At 47.5% G+C, this 16,740-nt stretch overlaps 6 protein-coding genes across 6 annotated transcripts; 2 read left to right on the top strand and 4 right to left on the bottom strand.

The window, feature by feature from the left end:
- Positions 1–452: 452 nt before the first annotated feature.
- FPOAC1_000792 (uncharacterized protein) lies at positions 453–2,736 on the bottom strand (the record flags this gene model as incomplete). The annotated part of the gene is made up of 7 exons (XM_044845403.1): positions 453–797; positions 849–920; positions 980–1,289; positions 1,545–1,882; positions 1,954–2,092; positions 2,145–2,194; positions 2,242–2,736. 7 exons carry the CDS (start codon positions 2,734–2,736, stop codon positions 453–455), a joined length of 1,749 nt encoding a protein of 582 aa, XP_044711319.1.
- Positions 2,737–4,531: 1,795 nt separating this feature from the next.
- On the bottom strand, positions 4,532–7,147 carry FPOAC1_000791 (uncharacterized protein; the record flags this gene model as incomplete). The annotated part of the gene is made up of 4 exons (XM_044845402.1): positions 4,532–5,517; positions 5,573–5,803; positions 5,968–6,656; positions 7,020–7,147. 4 exons carry the CDS (start codon positions 7,145–7,147, stop codon positions 4,532–4,534), a joined length of 2,034 nt encoding a protein of 677 aa, XP_044711318.1.
- An 895-nt stretch (positions 7,148–8,042) lies between these two features.
- On the bottom strand, positions 8,043–9,214 carry FPOAC1_000790 (uncharacterized protein; the record flags this gene model as incomplete). The annotated part of the gene is made up of 2 exons (XM_044845401.1): positions 8,043–8,618; positions 8,675–9,214. 2 exons carry the CDS (start codon positions 9,212–9,214, stop codon positions 8,043–8,045), a joined length of 1,116 nt encoding a protein of 371 aa, XP_044711317.1.
- A 557-nt stretch (positions 9,215–9,771) lies between these two features.
- FPOAC1_000789 (uncharacterized protein) lies at positions 9,772–11,227 on the top strand (the record flags this gene model as incomplete). The annotated part of the gene is made up of 4 exons (XM_044845400.1): positions 9,772–10,043; positions 10,105–10,388; positions 10,437–10,578; positions 10,630–11,227. 4 exons carry the CDS (start codon positions 9,772–9,774, stop codon positions 11,225–11,227), a joined length of 1,296 nt encoding a protein of 431 aa, XP_044711316.1.
- Positions 11,228–11,777: 550 nt separating this feature from the next.
- Positions 11,778–14,193, bottom strand: FPOAC1_000788 (uncharacterized protein; the record flags this gene model as incomplete). Its single annotated transcript, XM_044845399.1, has 6 exons — positions 11,778–12,193; positions 12,241–12,766; positions 12,816–13,077; positions 13,125–13,838; positions 13,890–13,984; positions 14,116–14,193. 6 exons carry the CDS (start codon positions 14,191–14,193, stop codon positions 11,778–11,780), a joined length of 2,091 nt encoding a protein of 696 aa, XP_044711315.1.
- A 1,037-nt stretch (positions 14,194–15,230) lies between these two features.
- On the top strand, positions 15,231–16,090 carry FPOAC1_000787 (uncharacterized protein; the record flags this gene model as incomplete). The annotated part of the gene is made up of 2 exons (XM_044845398.1): positions 15,231–15,413; positions 15,464–16,090. 2 exons carry the CDS (start codon positions 15,231–15,233, stop codon positions 16,088–16,090), a joined length of 810 nt encoding a protein of 269 aa, XP_044711314.1.
- Between the last annotated feature and the right edge of the window lie 650 nt (positions 16,091–16,740).

Raw genomic sequence — 16,740 nt, 5'->3', positions numbered from 1 at the left:
GCAGCCTTATATTTTGAGGCCTACCATTAACCCTTGCAACCATTGTCAGATTCCCAAATGACTTCTTTGAAGCAGGCGCCTTTTCTCGAGGATGGTATGACCACATTCAGTTCATATCAAATGACAACAAATGCAGTGTTAATCCGAAAGTCGGACTCAATCTCTGAGGGTACAGATTCACAGTCCCAACCTCATGGGTGTGTCCTTCAGTTCCCATAACTTAATTTCTTAGAGCCTCAGCCGTGTATTTGCACCTGATTGTGTTATCACTCTCCCCAGTCTATCCGGAATGGTCTCTCCTTAAGCCATATGTCCGCCTTACCTAGGAAGTAATGTTATTGTAATTAGTCAATTAAGACGTTATGTCAGTTGTCAATTAAACCGACGAGAGAATGACGTCCGATTAACAAAACGACTCGAATTGAACCAGATACACTGGATTAAAATAACTCTTATACAGGGAGTCCTGGTTCTTCTCTTCTCAAACGCTGTTTCAAGACACCGACAAAGAATCCAAATCCAGACTGGTGCCATGTCCAACCCAAAACTCTTGTTGCCAAACGAATCACTGTATCGTACCGTAGACCCAGCCTCGCCATCCTCAGAAGTCCATTGAGTTTTGCCCCCAGCGCTTTACTGTAATACGCAACATGTTTTCGGAGCATATACAATATGCCCGCTATACATATAACGATAAAAGATGCCACAAGAAAGAGGTATCCGGGCCAGGATGCTTCATCGCCTTTCTGCGGCTTTCCACTGTAAACTTGAGCAATCAAGGACAGGATGGCAAATGACTATATCATGTTAGCCTTGCGCTTATCTAGGGACAAATAGAGCATAATTACAACTGCTGCAACCGCAAACTCTTTGGCTCTTTCATCTCTGCTTTGCTGTTCATCTGCACGATCGAGCTTCCTCTAGGACAAAACGTCAGTATCACCAATCAATACGATAGAGCAACGGGCAAAAAATATACTTCACGCCTGAGTTCCTTAAATGATCTTTTTGTCTCCTCAAGCTTGTCTCCAACGTCCCGTAGCTCTTTCAGTTTTCCATCAATTGCGCGTAAAGCCTTGATAGCTTTGACATCGCTTCGTAGACTCTGCCAGAGCTCCCCTTGAGGTACTCCGGCTGAGCTCAACTGGACATCATTCGCCAGGAAGTTCTCGATTTCTTCGACGTTTTTCGTATTGTAAAATATCACCTTGCTCAATAGTTCAGGGAATATCTTCCAGTCGTGCTTGTTTGAAGGGTTGAGATTCCTGCGGGGACCGCCGTCTCTGGTGCTGGGTGTCTGTGAAAACGTCAGCCCCGTCAAATTTCTTACACATAAAGGTTTTGGGACGATGCAAAGCCTCCGATGATATGGGAGCTCACATACATAAGAGTCTAGACTGTGTTTGAAGACATCATGTATACGCGCATGATGTCCATGGATCTTATCAAGCTGCATCGCCAAAGCAACAAGCGAATATTGCCTCGGACGCCACTGGGCCGCTGTATCTTTCACCTCAACCTCCACTATAATTGGGTCAACAAACCCTTCGGAGCTCTCGAGTTCTTCTCCTTCCTCTAGTAGCCGTGGTTCACTTTCATAGAAATCATCATCAAAGCAATACGCCGTCCAATGCTCCTCAGTCACACCGGTCGTGGCAAACGAATACACTCCCTCGTGTAGTACTAGTTTTCCTTCTAAGGGGGAGTCTTCTGAGTATCCTAGAAGTCGACGCAGCTCCTGTATATTCAAAGAATCCAGGGTGTAGCGAGCACGGAACATGGATTTAGGGTCATGAAGAGTACGTCTATCCTGCTTTCCGCTAAGACCAATCGCATAAAATGGTAAAGCAAAGCTGATAACGTAACTGGTGTTCCAGAAGTCCTAGGTAATGAAATAAATTATCAGTAATCTCAACTACCTATGTTGTGAGTTTCGGTATCTTCCTGGCTTACAGAGACTTTCAGTTTGATGCTTGGAGTTGGACTTGTTGTAATGTAGTTTGCAAAAAGATCATGAAGAGCAGGGGCTTGAAATTGGTTTGCTGTCTTCAAGATTGACATAACGCTTGTTCCATCCGGATTACTGACAAATCTTTCAGGGTCAGTAAGAGCTATATCCCATGCCTATATAGTAAGTAACTCACAGATGCCGGATGGGGCCAATCATCTCTCCTAATGGACCCTCACGAAACCGCTGGAGGAGGTCAGTCAAAGATAGGGCAAGACTAAGTTCATACATACCTCGTTCTGTAAGACCTTATAGAACTCATGACGACCTAGTATATTCTCATACGGGAGAGGGTCGGCCGCAGCGTCCCTAAGAAGCCAATAGTTTCGATCCGATATCCAGGCTTTGGGCTCCTCCACATTTGCTAGTTGATGACCTCGAGTTGTAGTTGGGTCATTGCCAAGAAGAACCCAATCAGCACCCTGGGTGAACGCTTCAACACATAATGTTTCGTGTTCTCCACGAGTTGACGGATGCCTATCCATTACAAACGAGACCTCTGGGCAGTCATAGCCATTCCTTTCTCTAAGCATCTCGGTAAATGGTTTGTTGTGCTCTGAAGCTGAGTACTTGGCCATCTTGTACTGCTTCTTCCATTCATCTTGCTCAGTCCATATAACGGAAGTAGCTGTGGCTACCCAGCCAAAGTACCTGGATGCAATTCGGGAATGGCCATTGTGTACTGGTAGAGTTGGAGGAGGTGCTGTATTCCTTCTTATAAATGACATGGCTCAATATGTGGTCCGGCCTTTTGACGTGGTCAAACTATATGTAACTACCTGGGTCAGTCAGTTGTTTCATTCATTGGAGTTTGGTCCACGCTCGCTTCACCAAAAGGGGACAAGGTAGAGTCTTTCTCAACTAGAAGAAACAATCTTGTGGAGCATTCTAATGAATATGAGGAGTCTGGTAAACATGTTATCCGACCTCCCCTTCCTCCCCACCCTCTTCCTCCATGACGATTCCAACCAATATCTTACCTTCGTACCCAGGTACATGCAAGAAAAGGTCCAGATCGGATGCTCGGCCGGTCTCGACTTCAACGTATTTGGGTGACAAGAACCTCTTTATCAATGGGAATATTATGAGCGTGTGTTGATTCTTCGAGTATCACAGTTCGGGCAGCGTGGATTGCAGCAATTAGGACAAGGATCAACAGAGACCTTCATCCCTCCATAACCACACACACACTATTGAGCTGTCAGAAACCATCGTATATATAAGTAGCCAGAAGGCGCGCGCTTATGCGTCAAGAAACTCGTAACGGTTGCCTTATTATAAGACCCAAGTGTCGGATTTGCACTTTTCCCATCTCTCCCTCCAGAGCTCACTTACACAAATCCACACCCAGACGACCTTACGCCGGGGTGCTATCTCGGATATTGGAATTTGAGGACAGATTGGAGGCGCAGCACCTTCAATCGCATCAGCTGGCTTTTCAACTTCTAGGGCAACCAAAAGAAAAGGCAAAAGGCGTACAGGCGATGACGGATCCAGAAGGCCTCAATCGTAGCAACCGAATACAATCGACAATGTTAACAAGACCATTGGAACTTTCTGCCTTTTTTTGCTCCAGACTATCCCCAACGAGGATATCATCTTCTGCCTTTGGGTCTTTTTGTCAGCCTCAACAGCATCCTATCCGCTGTTGGGTGGCATGATGACCACAGCGAAATCAATCTTGGCAGCCGCACCTGCAATTGTGATCCCATTGTCACTTTTCCTTCTGTTTTTCGTTCGCTTCGTGTGTTTTTCGTGTGTGACGTCTACCTAGGGCGAATTCATGAGATGGATGGCAGGGAAGCGTTCAAGTCAGATGTCATTGGTGTATAGCCAACGCGACGAGATGCATGAGTTGTCGCTGCGTCGTATATCATTCGACGTCCCCTACACAAAATAAACTTCAAAAATGGCCCAGCCCTATAGATATGTATGTCTCAATTAACGCCCTGGGTCAGGATGGTGTCTCACCGAAGCAATAAATCGTCTACATATCGCAAGTCGCAACGAGAAAACATAAGCCCGCAAACATGACCCGAACGGGACATGTATATCACCTAGAAAGCACGTCTTTCTAACGCGCGCAGCACACCGCTTAACACAGGTGCACAACATACCGGTTCAACGTAACACTGTAGCACAGAAACTAATCCTTTAGAGAGTAGCTATCTAATCAGCAAAATTAAGGTTCCTCGGTCAGTTGGAGCACGAGCATTACACTATCAGCATTTTGAGGAATAGTTAACATCTTGACTGACTCTATGACTTGAGACCTACTTAACCAGACTCAAATCGTGACTGTTAAGCTATTGAGTGCAAGTATCACATCGCCCAACTAGCTCCATGCGATTTGTTTGCAACCCTGGTGAGACTAGTAGACCTGTTCTACGTTAATACACGAGGCCAGTGTGACTTGGGAGTAGCTCTATACCGACATTCATGGATTTACAATAATCGTGGGCTAGTCCCGATCTCGTATCTCGAGTAAAAGTTGCATTGAAAAGCCCGAGACTGATGTGATATTCACTGCTCGTTATTGCTCATAGAGCTCATAACAGCTCCCCAATCCAGGTATCCATCGAACCATAACGACGGGTCAACCCCCTGAAGTATATCAGGATTCCAAGGCATCTCGTTCCAATCAGGCATTCCGAAATCGTCGATGTGTATCTCGTTGCCCGATTGCGCTGTGCCAACTACCGTAGCTCTCCCGTTATCGCTCGTACCCCGATCCTCCATTTCAGTGTCTCGGACATTGCCGTCGTGGATCTTAAGCGCCGCTGTTCCAGACGCAACTATCTCTACCCACCGCTCCAGCTTTGCTCTTGTGATCCTGACCTTAATGGCGCTCATACTCCAGACGTTGTGGTCTGAAGTACCAGGTTCGGCTGAGGACACCTGAACAGATGCGTTGGCCTCTTCAAACTTGGAATATATACCTGATAGTATCCCCGTGACGTCTAAGTGTAGGCCTGGTTGGGTTTGAATCTGCGATCGCAAGGCAGCTACTGCAGCCGGTAGTCTTGGGTCTGTGCCCTCTCGTAAAGAGATGGGACTGGCTGCTTGAGAATGGTTTTCACACGCAATGGGCGTTGTGGCCGAGGGCGTAGCATGTGCTGGGCTTACACTCGTCGAATGCTCTGATTCTGCTCTGTATAGTTCCAGGTTCGGGTTCTGTGCGCTGGTATCCTCGGGCATTGGCATGGGAGGTCTTGTCAAAGGGATCTGCGCTGTAAATTTTGTCCACCGGCCAAGCATTGTCATCCCATAGATCAGTTGGGCGGCTACCGCAGTGGTCTGGCTGTGGTACTCAGAGATCGGTATTGATAGCCAATGATCAAAGAATTGCTTCAAAGCGTTTCTTGAGTGGTAGAATATGTCCAGTGCCGAGGCAGCCCCTAATGTAGGAGTTGTCAAAGATTCCGACATTGAGATTATTCGAGAAGTATCAAGTAAAGGGGGTTCATATAGACGGAGTACTACTGCATTGAGAAACATTTTTATCACATCTAAAGAAGCAAGATTAGTGACGTCAGGCAAGGAGTCAACTCAAAGAACACTTACTGTCGTTTTGCAATTCAAGGGGCAACCCATTCCGTATCCTGTCGAGTTCGGTTTGAAACGCGGAAACATAGGCTGACGTTGGCGCTGTTGGAAACCCAACAACTTCCTCTGTAGGTTCGTCAGGGGCATTGAGTTGTGAGATGCGCTCAGCCAAGTGTTGTATACGAACGAGTGCTACGAGTCGCACATCTGTCTCATATTCCCTCTCCTGTTCAAGCATAGATAGACAACCTTGAGTGTATTTTGTATAACGCATGGACTCTATCCGCTGGAAGCCAACTGCCATCCTAGAAAGAAAATCAGCGTCACAAAAACCTATCATGTGGGAAAATGTGCAACAAACGATGATGATAAGTACCACACTCCCAATAGTGCCCTCCTCTCCTCATTCGTACGCGCTTTGGGCTGGAATGGTATTACAACCATCAAGCTAGTCCGTTCATGAACAGTAGGACTTCGGTTCAAGCCCAGCTCGCCAATGAGTGTAGTGGCCAAAGCAATCAGGTTATTAAGTTGAGCATGCATGAAGCAGTGATACTGATACCACGTAACTATGACAATTATACCTAGCAAAAGGTCTAGTGATCGCTCGGATCGGATGAGCATGTGGTCTGCGACGTGTTTCATCAAATGGTACATCTGAGCTCTCATGGATCGCAGACTACGATTTGACGTAACCATTCGTATAGAGGCCATGAGAAAGGGTCTGGTTTCTCTTAGTTTGGCCGCTGTAACACCATTAGGTATAATAACAAAGGGGTTCAGAGCCTGGAACTCTTTTCGATAGAGGTTGAGAAGCTCTTGGTCTGAACCTGGTGGAGGAGGAACTTCTCCACTAATCTGTCTGCAGATACATTGCGGCGGCGCGTAAGAGTTGTATGTATCAGGAATCGCCCACCCTTCAGTGTTGGATACAAATGAAGGTTCACTCTCCTTTGACGAAGGCTTCTGTTGATCAGTAACATGAGGGTCTACCTCAGTTGGGATACAGGTAGTATCAGTTGCTAGGTCGGCATTAGTCAATCCGCCTGCTTTCAGGAGGTTGACCAATCCATTGAGTCTTTCCTCTATTTGAGCAGTTCTACTGTATGGACCGTGTTAATAAGCAATGAAAGGCGATGCGGTACATCATGAGGTATCCACAAGACTGATGTAGTAGGTACCAAGTGGTTGATTAGGATGACATACGAGGGTTTGACTGTTCGCTTTTTCCGGGGCCGATGGACCTGCTCAGTACAGTTCTTAACCAATCTTTCGCATCTATGCAATGCATTGTGTCAGTCCCGTTTATGCTATGGCCCCGGATAATTATGGAGAGTTTCCGGAAGAGCCCCGGTAGACCCGGCGAATGGACCTCCGAATATTCGGTACTCTCGGAGTCCGTCACAACAAGACCACATGCTGAGCAGATGCAAATAAGGAAGGGGGTAGAGAGAAAACAACATACCTGTCGCATTTAGATCCAGGCGCATTGTTTGACCGTATGCATTTGGCCTTTGCTATAGAGCACTGCGCGCAAGCAGCACCCCATTTAGCCGTCGCAGGCTTGGGTCTATGGCCACCAGCGCTCGACATCATACTAGGTTCAGATAAGATCTGCGATTGCGTTAAAGAGCGTGCAGAAAAAAAGAAAGACCGGCGGAGCTTCAAAAAGAGAATAAGTCCGGCGGAGTTTTTCAAAACCTCATGAGAAGAGGCCCAGCTTGTTGAATAGGCAGGTAGGATAGACAGGTTAGTAGGCAACTACCCTTTTATGAAACGACGTCAAATCAGGAGAAAGGCGAAGACAGGGGCCATGGAAAGTCCGTTCTAGGGTGGGTCGAGGGGTCGGGATGGTTCGGACCCTCTGATAAGTACCTGTTAAGCACCGTCCTTACTGGTAGACAAAGTTAGCAGTTATGTACAATAGATTCAATTTTACATACAGTGACGTTGAGCTAGTTTCATGATATCTGTTTGTTTATCTGGCATATAATTGAATGGTCTCCAGTGTTGGGAAGTGCTGTATCTAAGCTAATTCACCAACTTCCAGCTAACGTGCTGCAAAGAATGTCGCGAAGTTTCCTCGATAATGCCCCTAGTGATACAATCAGAAGGGAGATATCGGCTCCGAAAACTCCATGTACCTACTGTAAGCCTTCATAGACCTACGCGCATTCAATCACACTATAGGTAAAAGGAAAACGACCCGTCATCGCGACACTGAAACGGAAGACACACTCTTTGGTTGAATGACTGCATGCTTTGCTACTCAGTGACTGCTCAGAAAAATTGAAACGCATTCTAACAAAGAAGCCCCTTATCGGGGCACCTAATACAAGCTCCGCCTTTGTACGCCCGTATATCAAATACACCATATGATGATACATGCCGCCCTGGAGTCATTACGTTGTGAAAACTCCCTTGGTCGGCTTACACAACTCCAGAAGCCCGACAGTTCCCATAGTCCTTTCTGCTCCCCATTCTCATTCTACTTGGACCTGGACACGCCAGCACCAATGACTCCTGGTAGCTTCTCCTCGCCAACGCTGAACAGCATGCCAATGGCCAGATAAAGGATGGTGACGAGAGCAATGGTGAAGCCGGCAAAGAGCCAGAACTGAACGCTGATGTCCTGCTTAGAGCAAGCACCCCCGGCCCAGTGAGTGACGCTACCGGCTTTGGACACGGTGTTAAGGCAGTGGCAAGAGAAGCAAGAGTCGTCGCCCTTACCATACCTGCTCTGGCATTTACCATGGCCAGAACAGTTGCCAGTTGTCTTCATGCACTCGGACTCAGACTTAAAGCACATGGATGAAGGGACTGAAGAGAACTTGGGGATCTCGGGGACGGATGAGGTCTCGGCAGCGGACACTTCCTGGACCTCCTCAATAGAGGAGATGACGGTCTCGGCTTGTCGGCGTCGAAGGTCCTGATCCTCGCCAGAATCGTTCTCATGGTCGGCCACCAGGGGGAGGAAGACCAAGGTGGTGTGCAATTCGCCTGACTCAGCGAGCTTCTGAAGCTTAGGAAGCTCGTTTAGGAGGGTGGTGGGGTGATCTCCATCCTTATCTCAATGTTAGATAGATAGCACAAACAGAAGAGTGCAAGGGATCCAAGTACCTGTGATCGGCTATATGTTGCAAGAGCTGCTTTACCGTTGAAACAGTTGTCGTTCATGGCGACAATCTGGCTCAGGGGGCATTCCGGCATCTTGGCGATAACGCTCTGGAAGATTTCAGGATGCTCTCCATTCTCCTTGCTTGGGTCTAAAGTAAAGTCGGGCTTTGTGTTGAAGAGCCAGCCAAAGAACGATTCATACTCGAACGTAGGCATTCCATCAATGTTGATAACTAGCTGGCGCGGCGTCGCGGTCGTGTCATCGGAAAACAATGGCGCAGGAGTTTTGCCAAATTTGTTCATTAAAGAAATGATTCTCTCCTCATCATCGGAGTCGGTGAAATCGCGGAATGAAGGTCCTTCTCCTTCGGGGGCGAGACGCTGGTGAAGGATGAGGCGTGCTTCGCTCGGGGTGAGACTCGTTGTAGGCTCGGTATGGTGGGATCCTCGTAGGATGTAAACTTTGGCAACATCGGTAGCGGCTTGGTGAGAGGCAGCAGCAAAGCCTGCAAGGGCTACACTGAGCCCAATGGTGAGCTTCATTTTGATGTATATTGATGAAGCTTGTTGTCTAGTCCAGCTGAGATAGCTTGAATGTCGCAAGCTTGATACGCAACGCGAAGGGGATGATGCACGTGTCGGGTAGCGGCTTGGAGTTGTTCCGTCATACAGTGCATTGAGTTTCAATGTCTCAGCGAACAGTGACAGTAGAACATTTAAAGGCAAAGTTTGAAGTACAATAATTTATATCCAATTTAATTTAGCCTGAATATTATGATTATAATTCCTTTCTTTCAATACATTGATCTGCCTGACCAGAGTTTGTTGCTATATATATGATGGGCAAGCATAACGTAGCACAGTGCTTCTATGACGCACACGGTCCATTAAAGCGCAATGTGGGCATCTAGGCTCTGTAATCGTGCGTGGAACAGTGACTCTACTTCCATCGTTACAATAACTGTCTTCGCCATTACCAGAATGTCTTTTACTTGCTGAAGAATACTCATGCCGCGATAGGTTTCGCATTCTTCCTTCATTCCACCAGAACTACCTCTCTTCTCCCAGATCTTCTACCTCATGTCAAATACAGAGGCAACATGTTAGCTCGACAAGTCGTCCTGCGACGAGCAGCTCTGTCTCCGTACAGACCTTCGGCTCAACGAATACTCACCTACCAAATTCGACCTCTCGACCGGCGGATATCTTTTTTACCATGGCGTCAAAAGAAGCCCGATCTCCAAAACTACCCGGTCTATTTTACAAACCCGAATTCATCTAGTCACAATCATCTCGGTCCTTCTATGAGCCCAGCTGAGGAGAAAAGGATCTTAAGAAGTTTCAAATGGCATTTCCGCTTTGATCGCTTTCGGTACGTTCTCAGAACACACGCAGCATGGCTATTACAACTATGATTCTGACATCCCACTAAGTCGCTGGGCTTCTACAATTATTATACTTTATATTTGCTGGCAAATTTTCTGCACTGTTGTGTTCGATCCTCTATTTGATTGGGCTGATGCGGAATGGGAAGCTTTGTCTGATAAGGAAAAGGAAGAAGCGGAGGCTAACCATGATCCGGACGAGCCATTGTTGTTTCTCCCTTTTCCGTTCACGACAGAGGAAGTCAAGCAACCCCCATACCGAGGATCAGATCCGGAATGGCAAACATTTGTCAAAATCAGCCAGGACAAGAAGCTCCTGCAGGAGATCAAAAGTGAGTCGCTTGGAGTCATGAATTACACTCGACCTAACGGAGATACAGATGGTTTGGCAAGCGAAATCAAGCGTGGCGTGGAGAGAAATCCTGCCTTTAACAAACTCCTTGGAGGGGAAGTAGCCGTAAGGAAATTCTGGCTAGACATAATATTCCCACCCGCCCCTCCACCTATGCATTACGTCTCTGGGTAAGTCTCAAACATATTTGCAGTCGGCCTCTCTCCATACTAACCATATAGAATTATGATTGACGAAGAGGGCATCTTTTGGGGTGACCGACCCATCGATTCACTTGCTGCCAATTTTCTTGCCAAAGCTCTCTACCCCAAGGCCCTTGCAATGGGTTGCTGGACATTTGTTAGCTTCCTGACAAAACAGGTGGCGCAAGACATTGCGAAAAGTATCGGTCTAAGCGAGCCTGATCCTCCTGAATCTGCTTGGCAGCATGTGCCAGTGAATAGCCTTCCTGGCACAATGCCACAGCAAACCCCTAGGGTGGTAGTCAAACACGACGCCAAAGCGCATCCTGCACACCTACCTCCTGGCTTCAACGAAATCCTCGGCGCTGCATTTGGCCCCGATGCAAAGCTTGACCCCAGGCTCCAAGCTGCCAGCCTGGCTGGCGCATTCGCATTTTTGCGATATTGGAAACCCACAAAGACTTTACCTTCGAGGGGATGTATCAAGGTTGACGGTATTGTCGAGCTAAAGGGAAAGACGGCTGTTATGGCTGTCCTAGTTGCAGGTTACTACGATCCCAAAACGCGCCAGTATGTTGCCGTTCAGACCCGACTAAAGCACTTGATGCAATTGAGACAGCGACCTGCGCCTGGTTAGATTAATTTGCATATTTATACAGCAAACACGAATATTTGGGTTAGGCTATGCGCGGCGCTGGGGATGGGGTTTGACTTGAGATACCACAGGAGTCTGGAGTATCAGTATTCGATATTGATCTACTTCGATTAGGCACATAGCAGGTCTTGCTTTTGTATTTGTGTGAGATTAAGGTTGCTCTAAGAGCCCTATTTTTCGTGACGAAGCTGCGTCTTCCGACATCACATTAAACTTCGAGGAACACCCATATCAACTTCGATTAGGCACACAACGTAAACAGTACTGTACAGTGAAGCACCAAGAAGATTTAAATACGCCCTCTGACCCTATATCCTTAGGCCTGTGCCGCAAACGAAACAAGACTCTGTATCCATGTACCCGCAACACCAATGCCATTCATCCAGTACCCTACTCGTAAAAAGGTATTACCGAAAACCTCACCCTGCGCATTTCGCACTTAATCCATATGCATGGGAAGAGCGGGCGGTCCCATAACCATACTTGTATTTACCATGATTCTGCCATACTCCGGCTGACGCACGTGAGACATCTAGTTCCGCAGCACGTTGACGGTGATTGTGAACACTTCGAGCTCAACCTCCGGACCCCCTGGCACACGCTCATCTTGGGGAATCGCGGCAATAAGATGCGTTTCGATTACGTTGATCCCATGATGCAGCATGGCCTCGAATGCGCGCTCGTTGGGTTGTTGGCCAGGAGCTTGGAGGTGCAGAGGCTTGAACGGTTGCTTGTTTACCAATGTCCACAGGCTGTACTGTCTGTTGTGTAAATGGTTTGGTATAGCGGTAACGATAAGGATTCGTGTAAGATGAGAGGGCAGGTTGACGGTAGCAGCCTGATCCATCTCCTTGGGGCTGGGTTTGACGGTTGCTAGTACGGGACTGTGTGACTGTAAGGTTGGATGAACTTGTATTTTCACACTTTCAATAAGAGCATCATCGAGACCTGAAATCGTTAGTGACATCTTTGGCAAGGTAAGTGGTAGGCAATACCTTTACCGGGACGGCGAGGATGCTTCTGATCCATGTAGCCGTTGATCAAGGGGTTTGTTATTGGCTGAGGTGGTGCGATAGGGATAGGGGCAAAAATAGGGCCTGTTGCGGTTGTAGGAACTCCAGTCGTAGCTTGGCCAGCGGGGAGAGCGTTTTGGGGCTGTGGCACAACGGCTGATGATGAAACAGGGGCAGCTTCTTCCGTTTTCGAAGCTGCTTGTGTAGATGGGCTTGGGGATGGGGCAGAGATAGATGTACTTCTAGCCTTTTCTAGCTGAGAGTTAATAGTCTGGGCAGGCGTAGAAGTGCGCGTTGTACCGTTAACACCAAGGCCGTTTGCCGCCTCTTTTTGTTGACCCGGCGCCGGGGAATCTGCAGAATCCCGCTGGCCTCCAACATGAATGGTGATTTTCTTCGGTCCAGGTGTAGGGGTGTCGCTGGTTCCTCCAACCTTGAGTTTAATCTTTGGTTGAGTGGGCTCTGGCACATCGGCTTGCGCCTGTTTGAGCTGTTCGGTAAAGAACTCCTATTGAGCCAGTTAGAAAATGCCACCATGCATAACTTTAACGACAAACCTCGAGTTCCTGAGCGACAGAGTATATTTCGCTTCCCTCCTCGTTGAAAAAGTATGCATTAGTCCACAGTAGCTTTGCTTTCTCCTCAAAAGCAGCCCAGGACTTGAAATCGCTGACGCCTGTACTGCCACCTCGACCATGCATGCCCTTTACTGCCCTCTGCAACTTTCTGAGCGACATAGGATCACTGATGACTTTGTAGTATTCCTTCAGGGAGCGAGGCGGCAGGTTAATGAAGGCTTCAAAATAAGGGCCATCGTATCTAAAAAAAATTAGCAACGTCCAGGCAATCAGTGGGCTCGTGCATACCCAGGGTCTTCGTGTCGTATAACTTCCTCAACAAGCTTTTCTTGCGCTTGCTGGAAGGATAGGCCCTTGAAGGGCATATCCTCATATTGATGGTCGGGCTTCGCTGCAGGTACTGCTGGCTTTGGGGTTTCCTTGCCTCTTGTCGATGCTCTTCTTGCTGGTGTACGGTCAGGTCCCCTCCGCTTGAGGGTGATTGTTGTTCGCCTGCGAGAGGTTGGCAGCTCTTCCGCTTCCTCTTCCTCCTCATCGTCTTCATTTTCTTCGTCTTCCTCGGGCTCATCTTCCTCGTCTTCGTCTTCGTCTTCGTCTTCGTCTTCATCTTCGCCATTCTCTTTGTCCTCGTTCTCGTTCTCGTTCTCGTTCTCGTTCTCGTTCTGCTCATCCTCGGCACCATCTTCATCAGGGAATGGGGTAGGCAAAACTTGATAACCACGAGCTTCGTAAGCTGGATTCGTCTTTGTCATGTAATTGCTGAGGGCCTTTCTGATTCGTTCCGCATCTTCGAACTCCGGATCAGACCTGGAATAGAATTCCTTGGCGTTGCTGATCATGCGTTTAAAGTAACCCTCGAGCTCAGAAAGATTCTTAAATTCGCCATTATTCAGTTTGTTCTCGATCATTGATATTGAGATAGGCATGCGCGTGTTTTCGTAGTAGTCATCATTGCCATCGCGAGGTGGAAGCTCCTCGAAATTGGTCGCGACGAGACGGCCACTACCGAATAGGTCAGTACAGTCGGTGAAACAATCCTGTCTATCTCCATACTTTTTGTCGGTAGTTTTGCGAAGATGGTCCAGAAAAGATAATCCATACGCTGTTGTGGATTCCCGGGTCTGACCTTTTGAGAGATCGAAATCATTCTAGCCAGATAGTCAGCGATCTGTGATACGAATATTGACCCGTTGGGTATCAAGGCGTTTTAAATTGAGTTATGCGACGCATGCGCGCATGCAATACACGAAGTTTGTGAGGGGGCCGGACCTGGACTTACAGTAAGTCTACGACGCTTAGAGCCTCTGTCGTCGTTCTCAGCGGATGAAGGCCCATTGGCCTTGCGTTTGCTGTCCATCGTGATTATAATGAATAGAGTCGCCTAATCGCGCGCATAAAAATGCCATGTACTATACGCCCCCCAAAGAGTTTGTCGATGCACAATGGGAAATCGCAAATCGTAGGCTCGAAGTCGCTGCGGCGGCGCTGAGGTGGATTTTGACGCGTGCTGGCTAGTCCAATAATCGCGTCAAGCAGGGTAGTTGCTTGGTACAAGACAATTGAAAAAGCGCAAAATTAAACAATGCACGGTCTATAAGATCTCGATGAGAAACTCTGTAGAGAACCACAGCGCTCTAAGCTATCGTGGGTCTACGCAGTGCTTGCAAAAAGCTCAGATGCTGTCGTTTTTGAAGGTGGTGATAAATGGGGCGGGCCTGTATTCCAGCTCAGGTTTCGAGGTACATGTTGGAAGTACCCGCATCCTGAACGTGGTGTGTGCCTGAAACTGTGGGCAAGGCAACAAGGCAGAAATGTTGACTGCGAGAAAACACGCAAGAAACCGACCAATTGCTGAATTACTCGTCTCAATAATGGCTGTTGGTTATTTAAATTATCAAGAGTGGCCTCTGGACTTTTGATACATATTAATGGTTTGGCTTCGTGCATGTATTAACATCCTATGATATCGATTGGAAACGATCGCCTGCGCTACCATCGTTTAAGGACTGTCATCATGATATGGTTCCAACAACACCAAACGAATCATAGAATAACAATGATAGATAATTATTCACATTTTGTGCGCACGCAATGCCCTCTTACACTTTATATCATGAATCCTACAGTAAACCAAGTCATGAATGTCCCCTTCAATCAAACGATCCTCGTGCTTTGCGCGCCATGAGAAACTCGCGGCCATCATGAATACCAAGTCCCATGAGGGGCAGCGCATGGAAAGCTAAACGGGTCCAAATGGCGGTCGTGGGGCTGCTACTAACTAAGCTCAAGCTCCTATTCTTCGACCCCACATTGACCTCATTATCAAGATACCTACAAAGCTCAGTGACCGTTCTGCAACTTTGTCTCACCATAAGAATTCACAATAACAGAAAGATGGCCGATACACCGAGCGACCCGCCTCCCGACTATGACAAGTCTACCGCCAGCCAAGGCACTGCTCAGAGACCATTGCGCAAAGGTCCTTTACCGCTAGAGCTCCCTATTCTTAAGCACCTCAACTCCAAGCGAGTGATTCTCGCATCTGCATCTCCGCGCAGGAAGGCATTGCTACAGCAGGTATGTGAAAATTGTTATTTAATCTCAGTATACGTTCTCACATTATTCAGTTTGGCCTCACAAACCTTGAGATTCTCCCATCTACCAAGCCTGAGAATCTCGACAAGGCTGTGTTGGGACCATTCGAATACGTAGCTGCGACAGCTCACCAAAAGTGCATGGACGTCTATACCACGGCTCTGGAAGTACATCTGAAGTCCATTCCTGATCCTGATCTCGTTATCGCTGCAGATACAGTCATCGTTACCAAGGATGGCCGAATTCTCGAGAAGCCTCGAAGTGAAGCCGATCACATCCGCATGTTAAAACACCTCCGCGACCAGCGAATGCACAAGGTTCTTACAGCGGTCACGGTCCTTGCCCCTAGAGAAGACGCGAGGCACCCCGGTTACGAGATCGACAGCTACACAGAAGAGACTAAGGTGTACTTCTTGAGTGAGACTGAGGGTCTTCCTGATGATGTGATTGAAGCTTATGTCAAAACTCGAGAGGGCGCGGATAAAGCGGGTGGCTATGCGGTTCAAGGTATGGGTGGTATGTTGCTTGTTGAGAAGATCGAAGGTGGTGTAGACAACGTTGTGGGACTACCTGTCAGAAAATGCCTGGCCATGGCCGAGAAAGTGATATTCAGACAGCAAGAAGAGGACTTCGAGGGCGAAGGATCGGAAGAAGAATGAGCTGGGTAAACACATGACAATTGAAGATTGCCAAATTGAAATTTCTCATGCAATTGGAGCTCAGAAGGAATATGACTACTAACATCTTAGTCGCCATTGCTTTTAGTAGATGGTTTTTGTCCAGCTAGGGGTTTACTCAAAGCAAACGCGATGTTGAGAGCAGGACCGCAGCGAGAGAACGAGCACATCTCAAAAAGCTAAGTACCTTAGTACCTAGGTAGGTCTGATAAGTACCAAGGTACCTAATTTCTGGAGCTTGGGTTTAGATATCTAGGGTGAATCAACTTGATATTCAACTAGCAACCTGGATGGAGAATACTTGCGTCCTATTGATATTAAACTACCTCGCCGAGTTTCTTCTACTTCAGGCAGTCCGTGGCTATCTTTTATGGACAAGACCGACTAGTATTGATTATGAATTGATAGCAAAATGTCCCCATGGTCGAATCTTATAAAGTGGTACACATGAACAAATGATTCACATAATTGCGTTCTTGTGACTGTAGAACAAGAGCCCCCACCTGAAGGAAGTACCTGCCTTGCTTGCATAGGAGATAGGACCTGCCTACTATTTGTAGGCCCTGATCTGCATGAAACATTGGTCCTGCCGCGATGCACGGGATGATGCCATGGTTGAGTTCGCTGCATCC

Source organism: Fusarium poae, chromosome 1, assembly GCF_019609905.1.
Source record: "Fusarium poae strain DAOMC 252244 chromosome 1, whole genome shotgun sequence".
In the NCBI taxonomy this organism is placed as follows: Eukaryota; Fungi; Ascomycota; class Sordariomycetes; order Hypocreales; family Nectriaceae; genus Fusarium; species Fusarium poae.
The sequence above is the reverse complement of the archived record's forward strand: the minus strand, read 5'-3'. Positions and strand labels throughout refer to the sequence as shown.